The sequence below is a fragment of the Pristis pectinata genome, chromosome 5, assembly GCF_009764475.1.
Source record: "Pristis pectinata isolate sPriPec2 chromosome 5, sPriPec2.1.pri, whole genome shotgun sequence".
In the NCBI taxonomy this organism is placed as follows: domain Eukaryota; kingdom Metazoa; phylum Chordata; class Chondrichthyes; order Rhinopristiformes; family Pristidae; genus Pristis; species Pristis pectinata.
Genome location: NC_067409.1, coordinates 116,122,984 through 116,140,727, shown reverse-complemented (window position 1 = coordinate 116,140,727; position 17,744 = coordinate 116,122,984). Strand labels below are relative to the sequence as shown.

Genomic DNA, 17,744 nt, shown 5'->3' with positions numbered 1-17,744 from the left:
ATCGGGAGACCACAGTCAGTGTGGATTGTAGTAACATCTCCTCCTCACTGACAATCAACATAGGCGCACCTCAGGATGTGTGCTTAGCCCACTGCTCTACTCTCTCTACACTCATGGCTGTGTAGCTAGACACAGCTCAAGCGCCACCTATAAATTCACCGATGACACCACTGTTGTTGGCAGAATCTCAGATGGCGATGAGGAGGCGTACAGGAGTGAGATAAATTGGCTGGTTGAGTGATGTCACAACAACAACCTTGCACTCAAAGTCAGCAAGACCAAGGAATTGATTGTGAACTTCAGGAAGGGGAAGCCGGGAGAACACACACCAGTCCTCATTGAGGGGTCAGCAGTGGAAAGGGTGAGCAGCTTCAAGTTCCTGGGCATCAACATCTCAGAGGATCTATCCTGGGCCCAACACATTGATGCAATCATGAAGAAGGCACACCAGCAGCTCTACTTCCTTAGGAGTTTGAAGAGATTTGGAATGCCACCAAAGCCTCTTGCAAATTTCTACAAATGTAAGGTGGAGAGCATTCTGACTGGTTGCATCACCACCTGGTATGGAGGCTCAAATGTGCAGGATTCAAAGAGGCTGCAGAAGGTTTTGGACTCAGCCAGCTCCCTCATGGGCACAACCCTCCCTGCCCAAGAGGCGGTGCCTCAAGAAGGTGGCATCCATCATTCGGACCCTCACCACCTGGGACATGCCCTCTTCATGTTACTTCCAGCAGGGAGGAGGCACAGGAGCCTGAAGACCCACGCTTAACGTTTCAGGAACAGCTTCTTCCCCTCTGCCATCAGATTTCTGAACGGGTGAACACTACCACATTATTCCTCTTTTGCACTGTTTATTTACCTTTGTGACTTCTACTAATTTTTATGTCTTTATGTGTTGCACTGTACTGCTGCTACAAAACAACAAATTTCGTGACATATGTCAGTGATGAACCTGATTCTGATTCTGCAAGTTTCAGCAGTTTGGGGTCCTCTTTGGCACTGATGTATGCAGGGTCTGAACACTGGGTGGCACTGCATTATCTAATCTCTCAAAAAAAATTAACTGAAATTTATTTTGCCAGTAACTTAAGTTTTCATGAGCTCAATAGGGATGAAAAGCAACACACTGAAAGATTGCTTATAATGTGATGAAATGTATCTACTGAATTTTCCTTCATGTGTTCACTTGAAGGGCTCGTCCTTTCCCAAAAGTTTGGATTTGGATTCTGTGCAAGGAACAATGATCTAGTATTAGGTAATGAACTGGGTCAGGTGACAGGTCTCTCAGTGGGTGAGCATTTGGGAGACAGTGACCACTGCTCCCTAACCTTTAGCATTGTCATGGACAAGGATAGGAGCAAAGAGGACAGGAAGATACTTAATTGGGGAAGGGAAAATTATGAAGCTATAAGGCTAGAACTTGCAAGAGTAAATTGGAATGACATTTTTGAAGGGAAATGTACTATGGAGATGTGGTCGTTGTTCAGGGATCTCTTGCAGGATGTTAGGGATAAATTTGTCCTGGTGAGGCAGAGAAGGAATGGCAGGGTGAAGGAACTGTGGGTGACAAGAGAGGTGGAACATCTAGTTAGGCGGAAGAAGGCAGCATACATAAGGTGTAGGCAGCAAGGATCAGATAGGGCTCATGAGGAATATAGAGTAGCAAGGAGGGAACTTAAGAAGGGGCTGAGGAGAGCAAGAAGGGGACATGAAAAGGCATTGGCGAGTAGGGTTAAGGAAAATCCCAAGGCTTTTTTCACTAATGTGAAGAGCAGAAGGATGACGAGAGTAAAGGTAGGACCGATTAGAGACAAAGGTAGGAAGATGTGCCTGGAAGCTGTGGAAGTGGGTGAGGTCCTCAATGAATACTTCTCTTCAGTATTCACCAAGGAGAGGGGCCTTGATGACGCTGAGGACAGTGTTCGTAAGGTTAATGTTCTAGAGCATGTAGATATCAAGGGAGAGGATGTGTTGGAGCTGTTAGAAAATATTAGGACAGATAAGTCCCCGGGGCCTAATGGAATATTCCCCAGGCTGCTCCGCGAGGCGAGGGAGGAGATTGCTGAATCGTTGCCTAGGATCTTTGAGTCCTCGTTGTCCATGGGAATGGTACTGGAGGATTGGAGGGTGGCATATGTTGTCCCCTTATTCAAAAAAGGTAGTAGGGATAGTCCATGGAATTATAGACCAGTGAGCCTTATGTCTGTGGTGGGCAAGCTGTTGGAAAGGATTCTTAGAGATAAGATCTATGGGCATTTAGAGAATCATGGTCTGATCAGGGACAGCCAGCATGACTTTGTGAAGGGCAGATCATGTCTCACAAGCCTAATAGGGTTCTTTGAGGAGGTGACCAGACAGATTGACGAGGGTAGTGCAGTGGATGTGGTCTACATGGATTTTAGTAAGGCATTTGACAAGGTTCCACATGGTAGGCTTCTTCAGAAGGTCAGAGGGCATGGGATCCAGGGGAGCTTGGCAGTGTGGATTCAGAATTTTCTTCCCTGTATAAAGCAGAGAGTTGTGGTGGAGGGAGTGCATTCAGATTGGAGGGCTGTGACTAGCGGTGTCCCACAAGGATTGGTTCTGGGACTTCTACTTTTCTTGATTTTTCTTAATGACTTGGATGAGGGGGTAGAAGGGTGGATTGACAAGTTTGCAGACGACACAAAGGTTGGTGGTGTTGTGGATAGTGTGGAGGACTGTCGAAGATTGCAGAGGGACATTGATAGGGTGCAGAGCTGGGCTGAGAAGTGGCAGATGGAGTTCAGTCTGGTGTGGAAAGATTGGTAGTCTGCAGCAAAGGGAAACCAGCAATATTGACAGGTCCTGAGTAGATGAAATCATTTCCTTGCGAATACAGTACCCAATGGACTTCTGTGATGCTGCAATGAGCAGTAAATTGGGAGACGTGAGTGGTCTGCTGCAACGACTTGGAAAGATCCTGTCGCAAGACAGCTGAAAATCCACATGACCACGAACAGTCCAGGTACAAGACCATGACTTTCTGCAGAATGTCACTTAGATGACACCAATCTTACAGTAGATATATTTCATCATATTATAAAGAAATAAGCAATCTTGTAGTGTTTTGCTTTTAATCCCAATGAGCTGACACTCTTGGAAAACCTGGGACTGTGAACACATTGTTGATCAGAGAGGTCCATGTAGAACATAGAACACAGAACACTACAGTGTTACGAACCAGCAACAAAGGAAATGCACCGAGTCATGTATGAGTGTTAAAAGCTACTTTATTAATAAGAAATGTAAAAGTAAAAATGTTAGAATGTTAGAAGTAAAAATGTTAAATCTTAAACATTAACCCCAAAAACTAAACTCGTAGTGTGTGTGTGGCAAACTCCCAAACTCCACGTACAGGAATGGTTCTTAAAGTTCAGTTCAGCAAGCTGTAAGGTGAAACGTGAGCAAAGGCTTCTTCAAAACCACCATTGACTGAAGAGGAAATGTAGATGTAGAGAGAAAATAGAGAGTAATTATGAAATCCAAATGTTCCACGATGGAACCCAAATGACACCTCAGTGTTTACTCAGCAGTGACCACTCCACTGCATCTTCCTCATCCCGAAAGGCTCTCGAATCATGGCCGTCCACACAAATACCTGTTTCCTTCTACAGGTCAACAATAAAGTGAACTCCACTGCTTTGTTCCGAAGTATCTGCCACCCCGAAAAGCATCTGAGATGTGGCTGTCCACACAAATACCTGTTTCCCTCTATAGGTTAATGACAAAGTGGACTCCACTGGATTACTCCAAAAATCCATACGTGGATTGTAGTGACAGACAGTTATTGTTTCTCATCCATTGATAGAGAAACTAGCAGGCTGGTCTCTCTCTCTCTCTCTTCTGACTGACTCCGATTGACTGCTTCAAAAACGTCATAACATCCTTTATCTTCTGTTGTCGTAACCACGCCAACACACACACACACACACACACACACACACACACACACACACACACACACACACACACACACACACACACACACACACACACACACACACCACTATGCTCTATCTTAAAGGAACATTCACCAATAGTAACCCAGTCTGTAACAACAGCAGAGTACAGGCCCTTCAGTCCACAATGTTGTGCCGATATTTTATCCTGCTCTAAGATCTATCTAACCCTTCCCTCCCACATAGACCTCCATTTTTCTATCATTCATGTGCCTATCTAAGAGTCTCTGAAATGTCCCTAATGCATCTGCCCCCACAACCTCTGCCGGCAGTGCGTTCCAGGCACCCACCCCTGACATCCCCCTTATACCTTCCTCCAGTCACCTTAAAATTATGCCACCTTGTCTTAGCCATTTTTGCCCTGGGAAAAAGTCTCTGACTGTCCACTCGATCTATGCCTCTTATCATCTTGTACACCTCTATCAAGTCACCTCTCATCCTTCTTCTCTCCAAAGAGAAAAGCCCTAGCTCACTCAGCCTATCCTCATAACACATGCTCTCCAATCCAGGCAACATCCTGGTAAATCTCCTCTTCACCCTCTGTAAAGCTTCCACATCCTTCCTATAATGAGGCAACCAGAACTGAACACAATATTCCAAGTGTGGTCTGACCAGAGTTCTATAGAGCTGCAACATCATCTTGTGGCTCTTGAACTCAATACCCTGACTAATGAAGGCTAACACTCCATATGCCTTCTCAACAACCCTAGCGACCTGCGCGCCAACCATGAGGGATCTATGGACTTGGACCCCAAGATCCCTTTGTTCCTCCACACTGCTAAGAGTCCTGCCATTAACCTTGTATTCTGCCTTCAAATTTGATCTTCCAAAGTGTATTACTTCACAAAAGTTGAACTCCATCTGCCACTTCTCAGCCCAGGTCTGCATCCTATCAGTGTCCTTTGTAACCTACAGTAACCCCCTACACTATCCACAACACCACTAACCTTCACGTCATCAGCAAACTTACTAACCCACCCTTCCACATTCTCATCCAAGTCATTTATAAAAATCACAAAGAGCAAGGGTCCCAGAACAGATCCCTGCGGAACACCATTGGTCACCGACCTCCAGGCAGAATATGCTCCATCTACCACCATGCTCTGTCCTCTATGGGCGAGCCTATTCTGAATCCACGCAGCCAAGTTTCCCTGGATCCCATGCCTCCTGACTTTCTGAATGAGCCTTCCATGAGGAACCTTATCAAATGCCTTACTAAAATGTGGTATAATGTGGTGTTTAAGACCCTGTTGAAGGCTTTAGTTGCAGATGGTACCCAAGGTATTCAATCCAGCTTGAGTTGGCAGCCATGTCCATAATAACAGCTCTGGTAATTGAGGTTTGCCAGGAACACCACCACTGATGCACCATGGCATGAGTAAGGGATGGCACGGTGCACCATTAGTAGAGCTTCTGCCTCATGCCTTCAGAGACCTGTGCTTGATTCTGATCTCAGATGTTGTTGTGTGGAGTTTGCATGAACTCCTTGTGTCTGTGAGGGTTTCCTCTGGGTGCTCTGGTTTCCTCCCACATTCCAAACTCTTGCAGGAGAGAGTGGCCCTTGACCCACCAGGCAGTGCTAGCTGCTGAAAATATCCAGCTTACATCTCCCTCAGGATAATGAAATCATGTGTGCTTTCTGAAACTGTGACATTGATCATGAGGAAAGTCTCATGATCCACACTGAGGAAGTGGAAACCTTTCCTGTTGATGAACAGAATGAGGTTCTTATTTGGTATGGAACAAATGGTAGTCTGCAGCAATGGTAGGTTGGTTAGTGACCGTAAAGATGAGTGGTGGAATTTGGGGGAAATTGATGGGAATACAAGGGAATAAAATGGGATTAGTGTAGATGGATGCTAGATGGTTGGTCTGGATTTGATAGGCTGAAGAACCTGTTTCTGTGCTAATATGACTCAATGAGTATTTCAGCTACCAAATGCTGGAGAAAACATTATAAGTTTAGGGGCACCCTGGACTTTGGAATGTGTTTGACTAGCCTATAGTCAGTAATGAAGCTGCCCATTCAGGTTTCCCCATATGAGACCAGTATCCTCAAAAAAAACCCAAAAAAGCAACATATGAAAGCAATGTACTCCTGGTTCTACAGAGACTGTTCCCCATAGACTACTGGCTGCCATAGTGAGGAGCCTTGAACCCCAATTTGCATTGGTATGGGTAGAAATGAGCAATATGCAAATAATGGTTTCTTTTGTGTATGTCTGAAGCTGGGAAAAGGTCAGAATCGCTTACAGAACTCCTGCTCCAATTTCATGATATTACTTGTTTAATGTCTAAAATACATTTGCCACATGATCCAATTTTTAGGCTATGGTGCTTACAGGATATAAAGAATTGCAGAGTTTTCATGTGTATTTACATAAACACAGTTCCAGGGTTATGTAAGGGTTTTGTTCCTGAGAACTGTCTGTAGGTCAGAAACATCTGCTTTCTATAGCTACCCATATTGTATTGCTCTGCATATACTTGCTATAATTCTTTCTTTTTATTGAATATTCACCTTAATACTACACTACCCATAATTAAACTCATGGCATATATATTGTATCCAGTCATTAATAAATATCACAAAACACTTTTATTATTATTACCATATTGAAACATAGTTTAAAAATGTATGGGAGAATTCGCGTAAAGTTGGATTTCCATAAGTCAGGTTATCAGTAACCTGGGGAGCTCCTGTAACTCCCTTCACTGTATTAGTGATTATAAACAATACTTTGGCTGTGGAGTGCTTTGTGAAGTCCTGAAGATATTAACATTTCCTCTTTCAAGTGATACATATTGTCATGTATGTTCTCTAACTCACCCATGTGAATGCTTTAAAAATATATACTACTGCCAGGTCCTTTAAATTGTCTGATCTAAAGGTTCAACATCTTCCTGTCTTTTTTCTATGGAATCGGCTAAGATGGATCTCATTATATCCTTAGTACATCTGCTATTCAAATGGTGGGGATGGAAAAGTGGCTGCGCAAAATGGTGGCATTTTATAGTGCTACTAATCAAGTAGGCGACTTTATTCTAGATGCAGTTGAGCTTCTTGACCACTGTTGGAATTACATTCATCCAGGCATGTGGAGAGTATTTCATCATACTTCACGCCTGTGCCTTGTTGTTAGTGGAAACAATCTGGGGTGCCTGGAGCTAAGTCACTCACCACAGGATACCAGCTTCTGTTCTTGTTCCTGTAGTCACTGTATTTATGTGGCTGTCCAGTGAATTTCTTGTCAATTATGAAGGGTCTCGACCCAAAACGTTGACTGTCCATTTCTCTCCATAGATGCTGCCTGACCCGCTGGGTTTGTGAACATAGAACACTACAGCACAAGAACAGGCCCTTTGGCCCACAATGTTGTGCTGAACCAATTACATCAGTAATAAAATGCCCAACTAAACTAATCCCTTCTGCCTACACAGTGTCCATATCCTACCATTTCCCTCACATTCATGTGCCTATCTAAGATCTTCTTGAACGCTCATATTGTATTTGCCTCCACCACCACCCCAGGCAGCGCATTCCAGGCACCCACCCCTCTCTGTGTAAAAAAAAACTTGCCCCGCACATCTCCTTTGGACTTACCCCCTATCACCTTAAATGCATGACCTCTGGTATTAGACATTTCAACCCAGGGAAAAAGATACTGGCTGTCTACTCTTATCTATGCTTCTCATGATCTTATAAACCTCTATCAGATCTCCCCTCTGCCTCCGTGGCACCAGAGAGAACAACCCAAGTTTGTCCAACCTATCCTCATTGCACATGCCCTCTAATCCAGGCAGCATCTTGGTAAACCTCTTCTGCACCCTCTCCAAAGCCTCGACATCCTTCCTATAAAGGGGTGACCAGACTGAATGCAATACTCCAGATGCAGCCTAATTAAATTTTTATAAAGTTGCAACATAACTTTCCGAGTTTCTCCAGCATTTTGTGTGTTCCTCCAGAATCCAGCATCCGCAGTCTCTTGTGTCTCCATTCTCTTGTTGGAGATAGTCATTGCTGGGGTAAATTGTGAGGTATGTCACTGCAGTAGTGTTACTTGTCACTTATCAGCCACATCTGAATGTTGCTTAGGTCAGCAACATCTTGGGGCTGGGATGATTGACCACTGACAAACATAACTGAATTCTTTTGTGCAAAGAAATGACCCTAACTATTGGGGTCTACGGGCAATTGCTCTACAGACATATTTTTATACTTCCTGTTTTCCTTTCTAACATGTTACATGTTAGAAATGACCCTAACTATTGGGTCATTTTGCCCTTTTAATGCCTGTTGAGTTCTATTGTACCAGGGCTTCCTGATGCCAAGCTCAGTCAATGGTGTCTTATTGTCAAGGTGACCCACTTGCACCTCAGCTGTTAAGGTCCAAATTGACCGAGGCTCTAATGAAGTCTTGAGATGTTTCATTTCCCTACCAACATTCACTTCCATTCATGTCTCTTCAGTCCCCTCTCCCCCATTCCAAGCCCCTCGTCTCTCATTCTGATCGCCATCCCAGTCCTGGTGAAGGCTCCCGCCCCGAAACGCCGACTGTGCACCGATGCTGCCGGAGCCGCCGAGTCCTCCAGCATCCTGTGTTGCTCTCACTCTGATCACCCGTTTCATGCTCTACAGGCATACTTTTATACTTCCTCTTTTCCTTTCTAACATGTTGCATCGTTAAAATAAACTTTGCTCGTTGAAGGAGTTTGTTGCAAGTTTTGAGGCGACGTGTCCGCCTCGGCTGCCTTCAGCATTCCGGAACTCCGGTTTGCTGCAGTGTTGTCCGTGGGGCCTGTTGTGTGTGTGGCGTTTCCCGCCGGGGAAGCGAGGGCGGGAAACGGTGCGAGGAGCCGGAGCCCGGAGCCCGGGGTGTGAGGAGCCGGCCGGCGGTGTGTGAGGAGCCGGAGCCCGGGGTGCGAGGAGCCCGGAGCCCGGGGTGCGAGGAGCCCGGAGCCCGGGGTGCGAGGAGCCGGCCGGCGGTGTGTGAGGAGCCGGAGCCCGGGGTGCGAGGAGCCCGGAGCCCGGGGTGCGAGGAGCCCGGAGCCCGGGGTGCGAGGAGCCGGCCGGCGGTGTGTGAGGAGCCGGAGCCCGGGGTGCGAGGAGCCCGGAGCCCGGGGTGCGAGGAGCCGGCCGGCGGTGTGTGAGGAGCCCGGAGCCCGGGGTGTGAGGAGCCGGCCGGCGGTGTGGGCCGATGGGGAAGGCGGCCGCCGTCCTTGCAGCGCTCGCCGCCCGCGGTGTCCGGGAGGTGCTGCGGGCGGCTCGAGAGCCCGGGCTGCTCCGCCTGGGCCTCCGGGCTCCGACGGCGCCGGGCGACCGCGCCCCCAGGCTCTGGGCCCGGAGCTGCAGCAGCGAGCGCTCGGGGAGGAGCAGGGCGGAAGAAGCGGGTAAATGGTGCGGCGCAGACCGGCGGGGTAACGGTGAGGTGAGGGGTTGGTGGCGACTTAGGGCCGCACTTCCAGGCCTGAGACCGACGGTGGGGGGGGGGGGGCGGCGGTGACTGGGAACGTTCCGAGGGACAGGGTTAGTCTGCAGGCGGGGATTACTCCGGGAGCGTGGTGTAACTGGGGGGAGATCCTGTCTGACTAATGGGATTGAACTTTTCGAAGAGGTAACAAAAGGTATTGATGAGGACAGTGGTGGATGTGGTCTACATTAACACCAGTACGGCTTCAGAACTTCCAGCAAGGTTCAGAAAACCAGATGGTTCGGTATTTAGCTCACTCATTAGTTCACAGTGTAAGTCAGTGGTGCAGTGGAAGATATATGGGATACTCGCCTTCATTAGTTGGGTTATAGAACATAACAGCAGAGAATTTATAGTTCAATTTTATAAAACATTGGTTAGGCCACAGGTAGAATGTAATGTACTATTCTGGTTGCCACATTATAGAAAAGATGTGATTACACTGGAGAGGCTGCATTCACCAGCATGTTGCCTGGGGTGGAGCTTTTCCATTATGAGGAGAGACTGGATAGGCAAGAATTGTTTTTCCTTGGAGTGGAGGACTCTGATGGAGGTATACAAAATTATGAGAGGCAGAGACAGTAGATAGAGACTTTTCAGATGTCAACTATGGATGGAATCGGTTTGGGGAAGGAGCTTTAGAGGGTATTTGAGGAAGAACCTTTCCAACAGAAGGTGGTTGTAGTCTGGAACACACTGCCTGAGGGAGTGGTGGAAGCAGATACTCTCACAACATTTAAAAAGTATCTAGACAAGCACTTGAGTCACCAATGCATAATGTCTATGGACCAAGTGCTGGTAATAGGATTAATTAGTATGGATAGATATTGATGGTCAGCATGGGCATGGTTGGCCGGAGGGCCTGTTTCTGTGCTGTTTGTATAATTGTGAATTGTATTTATAAAGTGACTTGCAGGACACTCCAAAGCACTTTGCGGCTAATGAAGAAATGTAGTCACTATAGTAAGTAATGAGTAAAACAATTTGCAAACGATGTACTTTCACACAAGACACAACCAAGATAATGACTGGATGAGTAGTTTTTGTAATGTTGATTAAGGGATAAATATTTACAAGGACACCAGTGGTAATTCTCCTCTTCAGAACAGTGTAGTAGAATCTTTTGTCTCCATCTGAGAAAGCACATGGAGCCTCAGTTTAAAGTTTGGGAAGTTTTGGATAAAAACAGAAAATACTGGAAGCACTCAACAGGCCAGGCAAAATCTATGGAATGGGAAACGTTTAATGTTTCCGGTCTGGGACCCTGGGAAAGAGTTAAAAACAAGTTAGTTTTCAGTAGCAGAGGACCTATACGGGAACAGGGGGAGAAGGGGGATAGGTAGAAGAAAGCGAATATTTCTGATTGGGTGAGATTAAATGTGGCAGAGAAGTGTTGGCAGTTAGGATTAGATCATGCTCCTTTGTTTGTGTTTTGTGTTGCTAATAGTAAGGCTGTGGGATATGGCCAGCATTCATATGTATGGGCTGTACCTAAATTGGGTGTTTGTAAACTAGGGACGACCTGTACTTTTCTAATTTTGTAGTGTTACATTTCTCTACATTATATTCCAGTTGCTGAGTTCTTGACCACTCACTCAACATGTGCCTATAGATTTTCATTACACCTTACTTTCCCATCCAGTTTTGTACATCCCCTTGAATTTTATATAAAAATTAAATTTGAAATTTTAGCAGCTTTTTGTCTTTCTTTGTATCACTGCTTGTGTAATATTTATGTTCATAGAGGAGTTATTTTTAGCATATTACAACTTATTGTAATAGTGAAATACAAAGAATAGCATTTAAAAGGGAGCAGAGTGGAGGGAATTGAACAAATAGTATGATTATTTGGAAAACAGTTAAATGGCAGAAAATAAATTGGCTTGTGACAATTGGAAGTATATTGAGAAAATATAGTCGAGAGGATTTCAGCAGTAATGGCATTTATATATAGCCTTCAATGCAAAAGTATGTCATTTCACAACAAATCAGACAAAATTGATGCTTACAAAAATGTTATTTGAAGTGTGACTAAAAATGGTCAATAAGGTTGGTTTAAGGGAGAGCCCTCGAGACAGAGAGAGAGGTAAAGAGGCAGAATTGATTAGGGAATGAATTCAGAAGTATCTTGGACATCTGAAAGGCACCTATCATGGGGAAAAGGGAGTGGGGTATGAAAAATCAGCCAAAGTTGTCAAAAAACAGTCACTGGAGGGTTGAAGTTCTTGCAGCTGTAGACATGGGTTAGGAAGGGATTTGAACTTGAGGATAAAAATTTTAAAATTGGAGGTGACCAAGGAATGGTATAGTTTTGTGAGGGGAAATGAGAAGGGCTTAGTATAGTCAGGATATGGATAAAGTGGAAGATGGCACTCTAACCAAGAGGACTACAAATTAATTGACTTTGTTGATAATTTTTTAAAAATGGGACAAGAGGGCTGAGATTGGGTCGAAATAGATGATGAATGGTGGAGGAGTAGGTAGTCTGTGTGATGGAGAAGCCATGAGTTTGGAGGTTATTTGTTTTTGGTCTGTAGACTTAATCACGCTCAGCTGGTTTTGGTCCTTTACAATTGCTTAAGTGTGTTATATCTACCACAGTGGTCATGGGAAAATATATATTACACAGAATTCTGCAAAAGTTACCTGTGAAATGGATAACAATGGGCTAAATATCTACTCTGCTTTCCCTTAGATTCTATTTACCAGCCAGTGTTTAACATTGATGTTTTGGTGGCTCTGTTACGCCAGGAAAATGCCAAAGATGTATGCGTTATCAAACTACCTATGGAAATAAAGTATGCTGATTATTTTATCATTGTGAGTGGAACTTCTGCAAGGCATTTACAAGCTATGGCACAGTATGCAGTAAAAGTGGTAAGTGGTGTAATTTGATTTTTTTGATTTATGAATTGTTATTTATGATACTCAAAGCCTTGATGGAATCTTACTTAATGAATAAGCAAATAAGTGAAAGTTCACTTTCTGTAACATCCACCCTGAGATAGTTAACTTTGTGGACAATATTAAAATGTATTTTTAAGTGAGCTGTATCTGTTTTGCAAAGTATTTCATCTGCAGAAAATTCATTCTAAAACTAAGTAATTGTTATTTTATTAAAATTAAATGATTTATACTGACCAGAGAAAATCTTATAACCAGGGCCCAAATTCCAGGGTTAGGTTAAAGTATTAATCATTGGCTAGTTAAAATAGATGCCATACATGGGATAAACAATGCACACAATATATTTTTCTTGGATATGGGCATTGCTAGCAAGGCTGCGAATCATTGTGCATTGCTAATTGCTTTTGACAAGTTGTTTACTTCTTGAAAACACTCTTGGAATGCTGTTAGATGGTGTAAATATTGTTTCAGGATGGTGTCTGGCATGGAAACTTGAAGACAGTGGTCTTCTCTGTACTGACTGTCCGTTTCCTGCCTTGGCGCACCAAACGTGGAGCTGCTTTGTTATGGATGCAGTTGAGCTTCTTGAGCCCTATTGGAATTACACCCATCCAGGGATGTGGAAATTATTCTATCACACTCCTGATTTATGGCTTATGAATGATGGAATGTTTCTATTTTAAAATTATGAGGAGAGATTGGATAGGCTGGGTTTGTTTCCCTTGGAGCAGAGGAGGCTGAGGGAGATTATAGAAGTGTACAAAATTATGAGAGGCATAGATAGGATAGTAAGAAACTTTTCCTCATGGCAGAGGGCCTAGGTTTAAGGTGAGGAGTAAGAACTTTAGAGGGAATCTGAGGAAGAATTTTATCACCCAGGTGGTGGTTGCAATCTGGAGTGCATTGCCTGAGTGGCTGGTGGAGACAAGTACTTCCATAACATTTTAAAAATATCGAGACAAACACTTGAATCACCAAGGCATAGCAGGCTACAGAACAAGTGCAGTAAATGGGATTAGTACAGGTAGGTACAAAATGTTGGTTAGGCCGCATTTGGTGTATTGTGTGCAATTCTGGTCACCATGCTATAGGAAGGATGTGATTAAGCTGGAGATGGTGCAGAAAAGGTTCACAATGATGCTGCCTGGACTGGAGTTCTTGAGTTATAAGGAGACAGTGGATAGGCTAGGACTGTTTTCCTTGGAGTGACGGAAGCTGAGGGGTGACCTTATGGAGGATTATAGGGTAAATGTCATGGTCTCCTTCCCAGAGTACGGAAATCTAAAACTAGAAGTTTTAAGGTGAAAGGGGAAAGATTTAAAGGGGACCTGAGGGGCAACTTTTTCACACAGAATGTGGTGGGTATATGAAACGAGCTACCAGAGGAAGTGGTAAAGGTGGGTACAATCACATTTAGAAAACATTTGGACTGGTACATAGACAGGAAGGGTTTAGAGGGATATGAGCCAAACACGGGCAAATGGGATTAGCTTAGATGAGCATCTCGGTCAGCACAAACGGGTTGGGCCAAAGGGCCTGTTTCCATGCTGTATAACTCTATGTCTGAATGAATCTAATCTAGGGTGCTTGATGGCCATCATGGAGATGAAGGGCTTGTTTCTGTGCTGTATGACTTTATTTGGGAAGTCAGGATCTGAAATGCACATTATATATAGAGTACTACAGCACAGAAGCAGGCCTTTCAGCCCATCTAGTCCATGCCAACCTGATATTCTGCCTGGTCCCATCTACCTGCACCCGGACTATATCCCTCCAAACCCCTCACATCCATGTACCTATCCAAAGCTCTCTTAAATGTTACAATTGAACCGGCATTTACCACTTCCACAGGAAGCTTGTTCTACACATGAACCACCCTCTGAGTGAAGAAGTTTCCCCTCAGATTCCCCTTATATATTTCACCTTTCACCCTAAACCTATGTCCTCTAGTTCCAGTCTCACTCAACCTCGGGAGAAAGCCTGCATGCATTCACCCTATCTATACCCCTCATAATTTTATTTTATATACCTCTATAAGATCTCCGCTCATTCTCCTGCGCTCCAGCGACTAAAGTCCTAACCTACTGGGGGAAACGTGCCTGGAGGTGGAGGAGGTAGGGGAGGTCCTTAATGAATACTTTGCTTCAGTGTTCACTAGGGAGAGGGACTTTGATGAATGTGTAGAACAGGCTAATGTGTTGGAGCTTCTGAAAAAAATTAGGATAGATAAGTCCCCGAGACCAGACAGGATATACCCCAGGTTACTGTAGGAGGCGAGGGAAGAGATTGCTGGGGCGTTGATGGTGTTATTTGCATCTTCCCTTGCCACAGGAGTGGTACCAGAGGATTGGAGGATGGCAGATGTTGTTCCCTTGTTCAAGAAAGGTAATAAGGATAATCCTGGGAATTATAGACCAGTGAGTCTTGCGTCATTGGTGGGTAAACTATTGGAGAGGATTCTTAGGGACAGGATTTACGAGCATTTAGAAAAGCATTGTCTTATTAGGCATAGTCAGCATGGCTTTGTGAGGGGCAGTTTGTGCCTCAAGAGCCTAATTGAGTTTTTTGAGGAGGTGACAAAACAAATAGATGAAGGTAGAACAATGGATTGGTGTATATGGACTTTAGTAAGGTGTTTGACAAGGTTCCCCATAGTAGGGTCTTCCAGAAAGTCATGATTCATGGGATCCATGGAAACTTGGCTGGCTGGATTCGGAATTGGCTTGGCCACAGAATGCAGAGGGTGGTAGTAGATGGAGAGTACTCTGCCTGGAGTTTGGTGACTAGTGGTGTTTCGCAGGGATCTGTTCTGGGATCTCTGCTCTTTGTGATTTCTATAAATGACTTGGATGAGGAAGTGGCAGGATGGGTTAGTAAATTTGCAGATGACACGAAGGTTGGAGGTGTTGTGGATAGTGTAGAAGGTTGTCGTAGGTTACAATAGGATATAGACAGGATGCAGAGTTGGGCGGAGAAGTGGGAGATAGAGTTAAAACCGGAAAACACCGGATACACTTTGGAAGAATGAACATGAGGGCAGAGTACAAGGTTAATGACAGGATTCTGAGCAGTGTGGAGGAACAGAGGGAACTTGGGGTCCAAGTCCATAGATCCCTCAAAGTTGCCACGCAAGTTGATAGGGTGGTTAAGAAGGCGAATGGTGTGCTGGCATTCATTAGTCGGGGATTGAGTTCAAGAAAACTCTGGTTAGACCATACTTAGAGTATTGTGTTCGGTTCTGGTCACCAATACCACTACCATTATAGGAAGATTGTGGAAGCTTCAGAGAGGGTGCAGAGGAGAATTACCAGGATGCTGCCTGGATTAGAGAACACGTCTTATGAGGAAAGGTTGAGGGCTTTTCTCTTTGGAGAGATGCAGGATGAGAGGCGACTTGATAGAGGTGTATAAGATTATGAGGGGCATAGATAGAGTGGATAGCCAGCACTTTTTCCGCAGGGCAGCAATGGCCAGTATCAGAGGACATTGTCACGTACCAGCAACAAAAGAAACACACCGAGTCATGTATAAGTGTTAAAAAACATTTTATTAATAACTACTTATGATAATAAGAAAAATAAAAGTAAAAATGTTAGAATGTTAGAAGTAAAAATGTTAGATCTTAAACATTAACCCCAAAAGCTAAACTTGAAGTGTGTGTGTGGCAAATTCCCAAACTCCAAGCCCAGGAATAGTTCTCAAAGTTCAGTTCAGCAAGCTGTAAGGTGAAACGTGAGCAAAGGCTTCTGCAAAACCACTGTTGACTGAAGAGGAAATGTAGAGAGAAAATATAAGTTACGAAATCCAAATGTTCCACAATGGAACCCATACGACACCTCAATCGCTGATGATTTCCATTCCTTTGTTCCGAAGTATCTGCCACCCCGAAAGGCATTCGAGACGTGGCCGTCCACACAAATACCTGTTTCCTTCTACAGGGTAAGGACAAAGTGGACTCCACTGGATTATTCCAAAAATCCATACGTGGATTGTAGTGACAGACAGTTATTGTTTTTTCATCCATCAATACAGAGACCAGCAGGCAGGTGTCTCTCTCCCTCTCTCTCTCTTTCTGACTGACTGCTCCAAAAACGTCATCACGTCCTTATCTCCTGTTGTTGTCATAATCACGCCACACACACACACACAACTGTGCTATGTCTTAAAGGGACATTCACCAATAGTAATTTAATCCGTAACAACATCTGTTTAAGGTCAGAGGAGGAATGTTCAGGGGAGATGTCAGAGGTAGATTCTTTGCACAGAGAGTGGTGGGTGCCTGGAACTCACTGCCGGGGGTGGTTGTAGAGGCTGACACAATAGGGATATTTGAAAGGCTGTCAGATTGGCACATGGAAGTAAGAAAAGTGGAGGTTATGGGCTGTGCAGGAGGGAAGGGTTAGATTGATGATGGAGTAGGTGTTCATATAGTTTGGCACAACATTGTGGGTCAAAGGGCCTGTATTGTGTGGTGCCGTTCTATGTTCTATTCGATCTTTCCTTATAACTCAGGTCCTTAAGTCCCGACAACCTCTTTGTAAATTTTCTCTGCACTCTTTCAAGCTTATTGATATCTTTCCTGTAGGTAGGTGACCAAAACTGCACAAAATACTCTAAATTCGACTTCACCAAAGTCTTGCACAGCTTCAAAATAACATCCCAACTCCTGTACTCAGTGCCCTGATTTACGAAGGCCAATGTGCCAAAAACTCTCTTTATGACCCTATCGACCTGTGATGCCACTTTCAAGGAACTATAGACCTGTATTCCCAGGTCCCTTTGTTCTACCACACTCCTCAGTACCCGACCATTCACTGTGTAAGTCTTACCCTGGTTTGTCCTCCCAAAGTGCAACACCTCACACTTGTCTGCATTAAATTCCATCAGCTATTTTTCAGCCCACCATCCTAGCTGGTCAAGATCACAATGCAAGCCTTGATAGCTTTCCTCGCTGTCCACTGTGCCCCAAGCTCGGTGTCATCTGCAAATTTGCTGCTCCAGTTTACCACATTATCATCTACGTCATTAACTTGGATGAACAACAACAACGGGCCCAACACAGATCCTTACGGCACACCACTAGTCACAGGCCTCCAGTCAGAGAGACAACCATCTACTACCACTCCCTGGCTTCTGCTAAGCCAGTGTTGAATCCAGTTGGCTATTTCATCTCGAATGCAAAGTGACTTAACCTTCTGAAACAGCCTCCCATGTGGGATTTTGTCAAAGGCCTTGCTAAAGTCCATGTAGACAATGTCTACTGTGTTTCCTACATCAATCTTCTTGGTAACCTCCTCGGAAAGCTCTATAAGATCGGTTAGATGCACAAAGCCATGTTGACTATCCCTAATCAGGCCCTGTCTGTCCAAATACTTATATATCCTGT

At 44.5% G+C, this 17,744-nt stretch overlaps 1 protein-coding gene and 1 long non-coding RNA gene across 3 annotated transcripts in view; one reads left to right on the top strand and one right to left on the bottom strand.

Moving 5' to 3' along the window:
- Nucleotides 1-17,744, bottom strand: part of LOC127570162 (uncharacterized) — a 34,207-nt gene that overhangs the window by 1,579 nt on the left and 14,884 nt on the right. The window lies entirely within an intron of this gene.
- The window catches only part of malsu1 (mitochondrial assembly of ribosomal large subunit 1), a 30,721-nt gene continuing 22,020 nt past the window's right edge, over nt 9,044-17,744 (top strand). The window contains exons 1-2 of one of the 2 annotated variants that reach the window (XM_052015409.1): nt 9,044-9,404; nt 12,147-12,328. In XM_052015409.1, the coding sequence (XP_051871369.1) occupies nt 9,179-9,404; nt 12,147-12,328 (408 nt within the window). In that variant the 5' untranslated portion in view covers nt 9,044-9,178. The remainder of the gene's footprint in view (nt 9,405-12,146; nt 12,329-17,744) is intronic. The other variant, XM_052015410.1, reaches the window with a different exon arrangement.